General features: G+C 42.9%; 1 protein-coding gene across 1 annotated transcript in view; it reads right to left on the reverse strand.

Moving 5' to 3' along the window:
• The window catches only part of LOC120929467 (zinc finger E-box-binding homeobox 1-like), a 140,634-nt gene extending 130,324 nt beyond the window's left edge, over positions 1-10,310 (reverse strand). Inside the window, exon 1 of the mRNA XM_040340921.1 lies at positions 10,112-10,310. Coding sequence (XP_040196855.1) covers positions 10,112-10,169 — 58 coding nt within the window. The 5' untranslated portion in view covers positions 10,170-10,310. The remainder of the gene's footprint in view (positions 1-10,111) is intronic.
• Between the last annotated feature and the right edge of the window lie 1,710 nt (positions 10,311-12,020).

A 12,020-nucleotide genomic window follows, 5' to 3' on the forward strand; every position in this document is an offset into this window, starting at 1 on the left:
GACATAATAATTTGCTGATGCTTATACGCAGGATCTTGCTGGAAGAAGAATCTTGAGTAGAGTTGAGCGGACACCTGGATGTTCGGGTTCGGGTCCGAACCCGAACTTTAAAAAAAAAGTTTGGGTTCGTGAACCTGAACCCGAACCCCATTGTAGTCAATGGGACACGGACTTTTAGAAAAAAAAATGCGCGGAGGTTCCCGCAAATTCAATAACCAGACCCTTTAGGTCTGGTATGGATATTAAGGGGAACCCCGCCTTCAATTTAAAAAAAAAAATTGACGTGCGGTTCCCCCTAAATATCCATAACCAGACCCTTCAGGTCTGGTATGGATATTAATGGGAACCCCGCCGTCAATTAAAAAAAAAATTGACGTGCGGTTCCCCCTAAATATCCATAACCAGACCCGTTATCCAAACACATTGACCTGGACAGCCGCAGAAAAGAGGGGGGGACAGAGTGCGCCCCCCCCTCTCCTGAACCGCACCAGGCCACATGCCCTCAACATGGGGAGGATGTCCCCATGTTGATTGGGACAAGGGTCTCATCCCCACAACCCTTGCCCGGTGGTTGTGGGGGTATGCTGGCGGGAGGCTTATCAGAATCTTATCAGAATCTTTAACAAAGGGGACCCCCAGATCCTGACCCCCCCCTGTGTGAAATGGTAATGGGGTACACTGTACCCCTACCATTTCATGAAGGAAGTGTAAATTCTTGTAAAAAAAAACACACACACCGTAGAATAAAGTCCTTTATTAATAAAAAATAAAAAATAAATAAAAAAACTCCAGCGGTGATAATCCACTCGTTCCCGGCTTCCTGCTCCAACGTTGTCCCGATCCAGCGGCGAGTGCGGGTGATCTCCAGTGATGAGAAGATCCAGCGACGGGTGATCTCCGCTCCAGCGATGAGAAGATCCATCCATCCGGAGCGCAGCATCGCCGACCTCCTCTCATCGCTGGACACAGCCCAGCGAATGACGCGCTGGAGCTGTGACATTACTTATATAGAGGAGGCAGGGCCACCCGTCACGTGACCCCGCACCCTCTGACGTACCCTCTGCTACGTCACTGGGGAAGCCCAGAGTCTTCCCTCTTCCTGGGCTTCCCCAGTGACGTAGCAGAGGGTACGTCAGAGGGTGCGGGGTCACGTGACGGGTGGCCCTGCCTCCTCTATATAAGTAATGTCATAGCTTCAGCGCGTCATTCGCTGGGCTGTGTCCAGCGGTGAGAGGAGGTCGGGGATGCTGCGCTCTGGATGGATGGATCTTCTCATCGCTGGAGCGGAGATCACCCATCGCTGGATCTTCTCATCGCTGGAGATCACCCGCACTCGTCGCTGGATCAGGACAACGTTGGAGCAGGAAGCCGGGAACAAGTGGATTATCACCGCTGGAGTTTTTTTTTTTTTTTTTTATTAATAAAGGACTTTATTCTACGGTGTGCGTGTTTTTTTTTTACAAGAATTTACACTTCCATTTCACACAGGGGGGGGGTCAGGATCTGGGGGTCCCCTTTGTTAAAGGGGTCTTCCAGATTCTGATAAGCCTCCCGCCCGCATACCCCCACAACCACCGGGCAAGGGTTGTGGGGATGAGACCCTTGTCCCCATCAACATGGGGACATCCTCCTCATGTTGAGGGCATGTGGCCTGGTGCGGTTCAGGAGAGGGGGGGGCCGCACTCTGTCCCCCCCTCTTTTCTGCGGCCGGCCAGGTCAACGTGCTCGGATAACGGGTCTGGTTATGGATATTTAGGGGGAACCGCACGTCATTTTTTTTTAAATTGCCGGCGGGGTTCCCCTTAATATCCATACCAGACCTGAAGGGTCTGGTTATGGATATTTAGGGGGAACCGCACGTAATTTTTTTTTTAAATTGACGGCGGGGTTCCCCTTAATATCCATACCAGACCTAAAGGGTCTGGTTATTAAATTTGCGGGGACCTCCGCGCATTTTTTTTTTCCCGGACCCAAACTTTTTCCAATTATTCGGGTTCGGGTTCGGGTTCGGGAAAAACCCAAAGTCCGTACCGAACCCAAACTTTACAGTTCGGGTTCGCTCAACTCTAATCTTGAGTAAAAATCATCACAAGTTATGTTCTGTAAAGACCTTTTGTATATGTGTGTGCAGGTGCGTAAAAGTGTGTACACGTACACACGGGTAAAATACTTCTGCGGCTTCTAACAAGGCTATTTTTGCCTGTGTGCAAGAGGCCTAAAACTACGTCAATCCATCCTAAATCCTTTTGGGCCCAGATATAATAATTTACTATTGAGTAAAAAACACATATGATTTTTTTCATCCCCTTCTAGCTGCCAGGGATTGTCTTACATATGTATGCATGTACGCGCATAAATTACTGCATTTGAACAAAAACTGTTTCTATTTTGTTTTTTAACCTCTGAACACATTGCTACATTATGGATTTTTTCGCAGCTGTGTGCATTATCTCATAGACAACCATGCATTTGTGTTCCGATCCATAAAAAAAAAAAAAAAAAAGCTACATATCTACAAATGTGGCGCTGTTTTTTTCTGTGTGCAAGAGGCCTAAATGGGCAAATTGACAGCGAATCAACACTAGAGTTATAACCTAGACAGAATGCTGCTGTTTATTTTATTTCTGTTAGATCAGGTCTAATTGGAGTAATATAGGCCCCAAACACTGTGAGACACAGCAGCTCATTTAGCCAGATGGGCATTCCAAGTCTGGTCACACTGCAATGAACTCGTAACCTATTGCTAGAACTGAAAGTTCCCTTTCCCTTCCCTTAGGAATGTAGTTACATTACAAATTCATGCTTTGTATGTAGCATACTTTGCAGCACTTGGCTGCCGCTTGTAAGCAGTCAGCATTGATCACAAATGTACATGAGATGGGGAACCCCATGGAATAAATTATTGAAGGCAAGACCCAGTGGGCTGTAATGGGTCTTATGAGTCACAAGTCTCTGGGGACCTTTTCTCTGAGGAGGAGTGAGAGATCAGTAGATCTAGAGATGTTGTAAGGTGCATGCTGTAAATATGACATTACAATGACCACATATTGGAAACTTTTCTACAACCTCGTGTATTAACCCCACACATGCTCCTGATCTTCATTCTTCTATTTATAATACTTGTATATGTACTGTATTTATAACATACATGGTGAAACCATGCAATCATATAAGAATGTACTTTCACAAGAACACATACAGATTAGTCTTCTTTGTTTTGTAAACTGCAGCCAGAAAACCACCATTTACATCCTGAAGACACAGTACAAGTGATTTGATATAGTTAGGGCTCTTTCACACGGGTGGACCGTATGTCCGCTTTCTCATCCATCCGTGTACGGATGAAAAAGGGACATACATTGATCCCTATGAGATTGCGGGTGTCAGCGGATGAACATCCGCTCACACCCGATCTCATCCGGGTCCGCAATCCTCCGATTCTGCAGACTGAGGAAAACCCTATTTTTCCATTCGCCTGCGGATCGGATCGGGTGAACACGGACAGACGGTCTGTGTTCATCCGATCCCCCCATAGAGGAGAGCGGAGATCTGACAGGACGGTCCCTGCACAGTGTGCGGGGACCAGCCCTGTCACCTGGCGGCTCAGCAGGGATCAGCAAAGAGATCCCCGCTAAGCAAGCGGAGGTTTACAGGGTGGATCATCACGGATCCGTCCTGTGAGAAAGAGGCCTTACTCTATATAAAGCAACACATAAGAATGGGTGGCAGTTAGGGCTCTTTCACACAGGTGGTCCATATGTCCGCTTTTTCATCCATCCGTTTATGGATGAAAAAGGGACATACATTGATCCCTATGAGATTGCGGGTGTCAGCGGATGAACATCTGCTGACAGCCGAACTCATCCGGGTCCGCAATCCTCTGATTCTGCAGACGGAGGAAAACCCTATTTTTCCATCCGCCTGCGGATCGGATCGGGTGAACACGGACAGACGGTCTGAGTTCATCCGATCCCCCCATAGAGGAGAGCGGAGATCTGACAGGACGGTCCCTGAACAGTGTGTGGGGACTACCCTGTCATCCACCGGCTCAGCGGGGATCAGCAGAGCGATCCCTACTGAGCAAGCAGAGGTTCACAGGGCGGATCATCACGGATCGTGTGAAAGAGGCCATAGTGAAAAAGTAACCCAGGCAGCAGGGAGTTTTTTCTTTTCTTAAAACACTTTAATGTATCTTTCATTCTATCTGTCTGTAGCACTGACTGCTCATACGCTGTAGATAAAACGTACTCAGATAACCTCATAATTTCTCATTTTGGTCTAGCAGTGGTCTTCTGACAATTTGTTGGTTGCCAATAGCATACCTTCAAATATTGCAATATAACAAAGAGTGACACCCATAAGACCCCTTTCAGGCTGCATTCACACCTGAGCGTAGCGTTTTGCGGCTTTTTTTACCGCGATTTGCCGCAACAAAACACAGCGTTTTTTACTGCAATTTGATGCGACAAAATGCGGCGTTTTTTACCGCGATTTTTTACAGGTCTAGGGTCACCAATGTAAAACGCCCAAACACCCAAATTCGAGCGACAAAAAAGGGTCCAGAACTTGTTTGGGCTTCAGGCGTTCGGCGTCAGGCATTTTGTAGTGGAGATGTGAACCATCTCCATAGAGAATAATGTATTTTTTCCCCTCTAGCGTTTTGGGGCGTCGCACTTCAGGCGACAAAACGCTCAGGTGTGAATGCAGCCTCACACTGAGGGTATTGCACGCGCTATAGCGTTAAAAATAGTGCCTGCAATCCGCCCTCAAACAGCTGCTCCATTGTCTCCAGTGTGAAAGCCTGAGGGCTTTCACACTTCAGCGTTGCGCTATCAGGACTGTAAAAAAAGTCCTGTTAGCCGCATCTTTGGAGCGGTGAAGGTGCGGTATGTTGACAATTTTGAAAAAAACTATATTTTTTACTTTTTGCTATAATAAATATCCAATTTTTTTTAAAAACTAATTTTTTCCTCAGTTTAGGTTGATATGTATTCTTCTACATATTTTGGTAAAAAAAAAAAATCGCAATAAGTGACAAAGACCTCTACACATCATTTAGTCACTAATCGGACACCATAGCACCAATGTATGAAAACTGAAGAAATAAAAAGAAAAGTCGATTGGTCACCATTTAATAGCAACCCTAGATTTGCTCTCTTTTCTCCTATTTTAGGGAATCGGCCATAATAATGTTACCTCTAAAGGTCCGTACACACGATATGAAAATCGGATGGAAACATTTGTACGACAAACTATCTGCCAATTTTCGAATCTTTAGTAAGGTGCTTTCGACAGCCGGTTTCGCTTTTTCATCAGACAAAAGCCGGATGTGCAGACTATAACATTTTTGTCGGATGTGAACTCAACGTCTGATTTTCGTTTTATTAGTACAGATTTCGTAAAAGCAAGACTACGGATGCTCAGAAACGAAAGAATACATATAAAACTATTAAACACATTACATCACCTCTGATGTTGTATTCTGTCGTATGAAAATTTTCATATTGTGAGTAACCTCTTCACTTTCAACATGAGACTAGCATGCCACAAAAAATGGACGTTCGGTCTTCCGAAAATCTAAGCGTGTGTGCGACGCTTAAAATGCTGTGGGTGTGGTAATTTGTTTTAGCTTAAAATATTCAGTCAGAGTGTCACCATTTTCAATACCTTATGGCTACTTTTACACTGAGGTGCTTTTCACCTGTAAAGCGCCGCTCAAGCCTCCCCAGTGTGAAAGCCAGGGTGCTTTGCCACTGGGGCAGTGCACTTGCAGGATGGGAAAAAAAGACCTGCAAGCAGCGTCTTTAGGGCAGTGCGGGAGTGGCGTATACACTGCTCCTAAACCAACCCTGCCATTGAAATCAATGGGCAGCACTGTCAAAGCGCCAGCAAAGCGCTTCAGCAGCGGCACTTTTTGGGCACTTTTAACCCCATGTTAACCCTTTCTTTGGGGTTAAAAGCGCCGCACTCCCACCCGCACAGCGCCGGTAAAACGAGCAGTGCTTTTCTGCTAGTGCGGGCGGTGTTCAATGTGAAAGGGGTCTAAAGCCTGGTACACACAATCGGAATTTCCGATAGAAAAAGTCAGACTGACTTTTTCCATCGGGAATTCCGACCATGTGTATGCCCCACCGGAGTAATTCCATGGATATTCCGAGGAATTCCATTGGAGTTTAGATAGAGAACATGTTCTCTTTTAATCCAATGTGAGTTTGGCCAGGCAAAAGCCTGATCGTGTGTACGGGGCTTAAGAGGGTTATTTTTTTCTCCCTTTCCTGTTTACACCTGACTTGGCGCTCTGAGGTATAACATAAAGTTATAAAGGGGCTTGCTAGTGCAGTGGCCAGCAGGAAATATGCATGAGTGTTAAGCGAGAGGGGCACAAAAGAAGGGTTTGGGGCATCCCCCAAAAAAGACAGACAATGGAAGGGACTGTCCAACCACAGTATGATGGATTAGTCAAGTTGTAGACAGCTTTCAGACATCCATCTTCTACAGTAGAAATTTATTTAGCTGTTGATGACATTTTTTTTTTGCCATAGGTACGGGTATTCACAAAAAGTTAAATGTGAAAGCTTATTGCTATTGACAACAACTAATGCCTCGTACACAAGACCGGGTTTTTCGATGGGAAAACTGCGAGGAGAGCTTTTGGGCGTGTGTATGCTCCCTCGCAGTTTTTCAGACGGGAAAACTGCCAAAATCCGCTGGCAAAAAAAAAGAGAACCAGCTCTCTTTTTTCCCGTCGGAATTCCCGACTGACTTTTTCCCGTCGGGATTCCCGACTGACTTTTTCCCGTCGGAAATCCCGAGCTTGTGTGTGAGGCATAATACTTCTCTCAATTCCCTTATCTATCTCTATCAAAGTTTAGTTGCTATGCAGCTTTCTGTTGTGTGTGAAAATTAAAAACTTACTAAAACCTATGCTTTTTGTATTGCTGATTACTTAGCAACAGCAGCATATATACAGAAGTAAAGGGGATTTTTTAATGCTGTCAATTATTTCTCACTAAGCACTGATCTAGCTTCACACGTGTCAACATTGCTTTATGAAAATGAAGAAGTTATGAAAAATATGATATAAGAAATAAGAAAAATTATCTATGAATGTTCTTTTCATGGAAAGCATTGCTAAAGACACATTTAGATATAATACATTATAATATAATATAAAAAATGAAATATACAGTACACGTGCACAATTTATTTGGGTTACTGCTGTGTATCTAATTATTATAATTTTTTTATGGACACCATTTAAGGTGAAGTGCAATTAAATGAAACTAACAAGCCTTTATTTAAATTGAATATATCACAAATAAAAAAAGAAATGGGATAAAGCAGCTTGTTTCTAACAACTTTGTATACATTTGGACTAATGTTACAATGTAACCCAAAATTTCGTCTGGGGGCTGCCATATTGCCTTGATTAAAATACAAAAGATCTAAAATGACCCATATTCTACTGCTAAATAATGAACAATGGCATCATGTATTTCAAAAGTAGAAGTGTAGGTACTCCTCACTTAACGACCAGGTTCTGTTCCAATGACCAGGTCATTAAACAAATTGGTTGTTAATCGAGGAGTCAAAAGTAATCAATATTTTAAGCATTCTTAACTACTGTAGTGTAAAAAAAAGGTCTAAACACAAAACTCCAGCTCGGAACACCAACGGAAATTCTGTACTGCACTATACAATATAATAATGTATGGTGTGTCGTTCTGGGGTGAGGAGAGCAGGTCGTAAGTCAGAGTGGTCGTTAAACAGGTAAGTCGTTAAACAAGGAGTATCTGTAATTTAAATCTTGTGCTAGACTACTCTTAGGCCTCGTACACACGATAGGTTAAACAGAGGACAACGGTCTGATGGACCGTTTTCATCAGTCAAAACCGATCGTGTGTGGGCCCCATAGGTTATTTAACCATCGGTTAAAAAAAAGCCAACTTGCTTTAAATTTAACCAATGGATTCCTAAACGATGGGGAAAAAAAGATCGTTAGTAGGCACAACCATCGGTTAAAAACCTGTGCATGCTCAGAATCAAGACGACGCATACTTGGAAGCATTGAACTTCGTTTTTTTTCAGCACGTCGTTGTGTTTTACGTCACCACGTTCTGACACGATCGTTTTTTTAAACCGATCGTGTGTGGGCCCCATAGGTTACTTAACCATCGGTTAAAAAAAAGCCAACTTGCTTTAAATTTAACCAATGGATTCCTAAACGATGGTAAAAAAACGATCGTTAGTAGGCACAACCATCGGTTAAAAACCTGTGCATGCTCAGAATCAAGTTGACGCATGCTTGGAAGCATTGAACTTCGTTTTTTTCAGCACGTCGTTGTGTTTTACATCACCGCGTTCTGACACGATCGGTTATTTAACTGATGGAGTGTAGGTGCGACGGACCATCAGGCAGCTTCATCGGTTAACCGATGAAAATGGTCCATCGGTCTGTTCTTATCAGATGGACTGATCGTGTGTACGCGACTTAAGGCTGGCCATAGATGACCCGTTTTTTACAGTCAGCAAGCGGGCAGAGAGAAAAAAAAAATTAATGGATTCCCCCTTCCATACAAGCGAGGTGGATACATAAACCCCCCCAGCTGAGACATTGGGGGTTATTTACGAATGACAAATCCGCCTTGCACTACAAGTGCAAACTACAAGTGCAAAGTGCACGTGGAAGTGCAGTCTTTATAGATCCGAGGGGGAAATAAAAAACAGCATTTTAGCTTGCACGTGAATGGATGACAAAATCAGCAGAGCTTCCCCTCATTTCAGATCTACCCCTCATATTTGCAGCCACTGCACTTCCAAGTGCACTTTTAGTGCAATTTCAAGTGCACTTTGCACTTGTAGTTTGCACTTGTAGTGCAAAGTGGATTTGCCTTTTCGTAAATAACCACCATTGTATTCTGACAGCAGGATTCTTTCCCAACAAGCCCGCTTAACAGAAGTCAATCATTAGATCGACTTGTTTTGAGTGAAAGCAGCCACACATGGATCGATATTTGGCTAGTCTCCGCTGAACCAGCCCAAATTTGGATCCGTCTATGGCCAGCTTTAGACACAATGGGGGTTATTTATGAAAGGCAAAAGTACAGTCGCTGTAAATCTGAGGGGTAGATCTGAAATGAGGGGAAGCTCTGCTGATTTTATTATCCAATCATGGTTAATTATATTATTTATTTATTTATTTTTCCAATTATATTATTTATCCTTATATTATTACCCAACATAAAAAAAATGCTGTTTTTTTATTTCCTTGCATGTCCCCCTCAGACCTACAGCGACTGCACTTCCGATTGCAATTTCAAGTGCACTTTGCACTTGTAGTTTGCACTTAGTAGTAGTGGAATGGATTTGCCTTTAGTAAATAACCCCCACTCTTCCTTTGCATTCGCGTTAATTACCAATAATGTACAAAATAATATTATTCTTCCTCAGTCTAAATAAAGTTCTAATTTATTTTTGTTGTACCTCTATATTGTAATTTTATAAATATTAAATTACATGCTTCCAAGATCAAACATATGACGCAAACCATTGCAACCATCAACACAGAAAAGCTGATTTCATCTTAGTTGCTATAGGTTACTGCACATCATTGTCTGCGCATCTAATAATCAAATAGACCACATCTGTATTATAACAAATTGAATCAGATAAGAAACAGCATAAGCATCTGTTCCTCTTTTTTTTATTTGTCACATCCCCATCTATTTTGTAATGATAATAATGAATCGTTGCGTGCTGTGTTGTCTAGTAAAAGTACAAATAATAAGAAAATCTCTCGTACGTATGTGTTATCATACTTGAAAAAGGTATAGAAGGTGCAGTAAATTGAATCGTGTTTTTTTTTTTATATATATATATTATATATATATAAAAAAAATCTGTTGTTTTAATAAAAAAACAAATTGCTAAGAAACAATGCTTTCTCGTCTTAAGTGTCATGCTCTGTAATGAAAGGCCTGTTAACCACATCACAGTTATAGGAAAATTGTGTCAAACAGCTGTCTGGCTGTGCTGTGAAGTTATTCCACAAAGAGTAGAATGCCCCGGCCATGTGGTCAGGAGTGCGGTACACAGGCGTGGTATTGCTCACCTTGCGTCCTTTTGGGCTGCACCTGCTTTCTGCGCCTCTCTTTGATATCTTCAGACATGGTATATGTGTGGGGATCATGAAGACATCCAATCTGTGCCGTACTTTCTGCAGCTTTCTCTTTCTGCCTCTGACACACAGACACATGCTGGGGAGTACCCCACTACTCCCTTTAATGATGTCACATGTGGAGGGGCTGTCCTTGAATGATTCAAAACCCCACTATGAACCGCTGGCCAACATACATTAACCCTTCTCACTGACAATGACTCATAGGATGAAGAAAAAAAGTCAGCTTCTGCTAGTTTGCTGCATTCATGAACTGCTAACTGTTGTCTGATGGGAGAATCTGTAGCTGGTAACAGTCAAAGAAAGCTGGCAGAGTAATAGTGGTATCATAAGTTTTATAAATTCCTGGACGTGAGTTTAAAATAAAAAAGTAGAAAATGTAAAATATATGTATGCAAAAGTGGTTGTATCTTCACAAAACTTGAGATGAACACGTCTGATAATCTGTTAGCATATGCTATCAGGCAGCCTATCTTAAAGTAAAAATGTTCTTGAGAAAAATAAGCTGAACTACTGAAAATACTAGTTGCCTGACTGTTATGCTGATATCCTGACTTTAAAGGGGAACAAAAGGCATTGTTAAAGAAAAATAAATAAATAATTGCCAACAGATAGGCTGTTTATTTCAGAAGAGACATTATTATACGCAATTTATATAGTGTCAACAGTTTACGCAGCACTTTACAATGTATAGGGGGGACAGCACAATTACAGTACAGTTCAATACAGAAGAGACAGGAGGGCCCTGCTCATAGAGCTTACATTCTAAAGGAAGGGGGTGGTGGTATTAAAGATAATAGCTGCGGGGGATGATTTGATGGGGGTGGCTCGGGTACAGTTCTTAGGTGGGTGTGGGATAGGCTTCCCTGAATAAATTAGTTTTCAGGGATCTCCTAAAGGTGGACAGGGTAGAGGCTGATCGGACCTACCACGGCAGAGAGATTCTAGAGAATAGGAGAGGCTCTGGAGAAGTCCTGAAGGCGAGCATGGGAGGAGGGAACAAGGGAGCTAGAGAGCAGGAGGTCCTGGGAGTAGCAGAGGGGACGATTGATATCTGCAGATGAGGTTGGTGATATACAGTGAGGAAAATAAGTATTTGAACACCCTGCTATTTTGCAAGTTCTCCCACTTGGAAATCATGGAGGGGTCTGAAATTGTCATCGTAGGTGCATGTCCACTGTGAGAGACATAATCAAAAAAAAAATTCCAGAAATCACAATTTATGATTTTTTAACTATTTATTTGTATGATACAGCTGCAAATAAGTATTTGAACACCTGTCTATCAGCTAGAATTCTGACCCTCAAAGACCTGTTAGTCTGCCTTTAAAATGTCCACCTCCGCTCCATTTATTATCCTAAATTAGATGCACCTGTTTGAGGTCATTAGCTGCATAAAGACACCTGTCCACCCCATACAATCAGTAAGAATCCAACTACTAACATGGCCAAGACCAAAGAGCTGTCCAAAGACACTAGAGACAAAATTGTACACCTCCACAAGGCTGGAAAGGGCTACGGGGAAATTGCCAAGCAGCTTGGTGAAAAAAGGTACACTGTTGGAGCAATCATTAGAAAATGGAAGAAGCTAAACATGACTGTCAATCTCCCTCGGACTGGGGCTCCATGCAAAATCTCACCTCGTGGGGTCTCAATGATCCTAAGAAAGGTGAGAAATCAGCCCAGGACTACAGGAGCTGGTCAATGACCTGAAAAGAGCTGGGACCACCGTTTCCAAGGTTACTGTTGGTAATACACTAAGACGTCATGGTTTGAAATCATGCATGGCACGGAAGGTTCCCCTGCTTAAACCAGCACATGTCAAGGCCCGTCTTAAGTTTGCC

Source organism: Rana temporaria, chromosome 2, assembly GCF_905171775.1.
Source record: "Rana temporaria chromosome 2, aRanTem1.1, whole genome shotgun sequence".
Classification (NCBI taxonomy): Eukaryota; Metazoa; Chordata; class Amphibia; order Anura; family Ranidae; genus Rana; species Rana temporaria.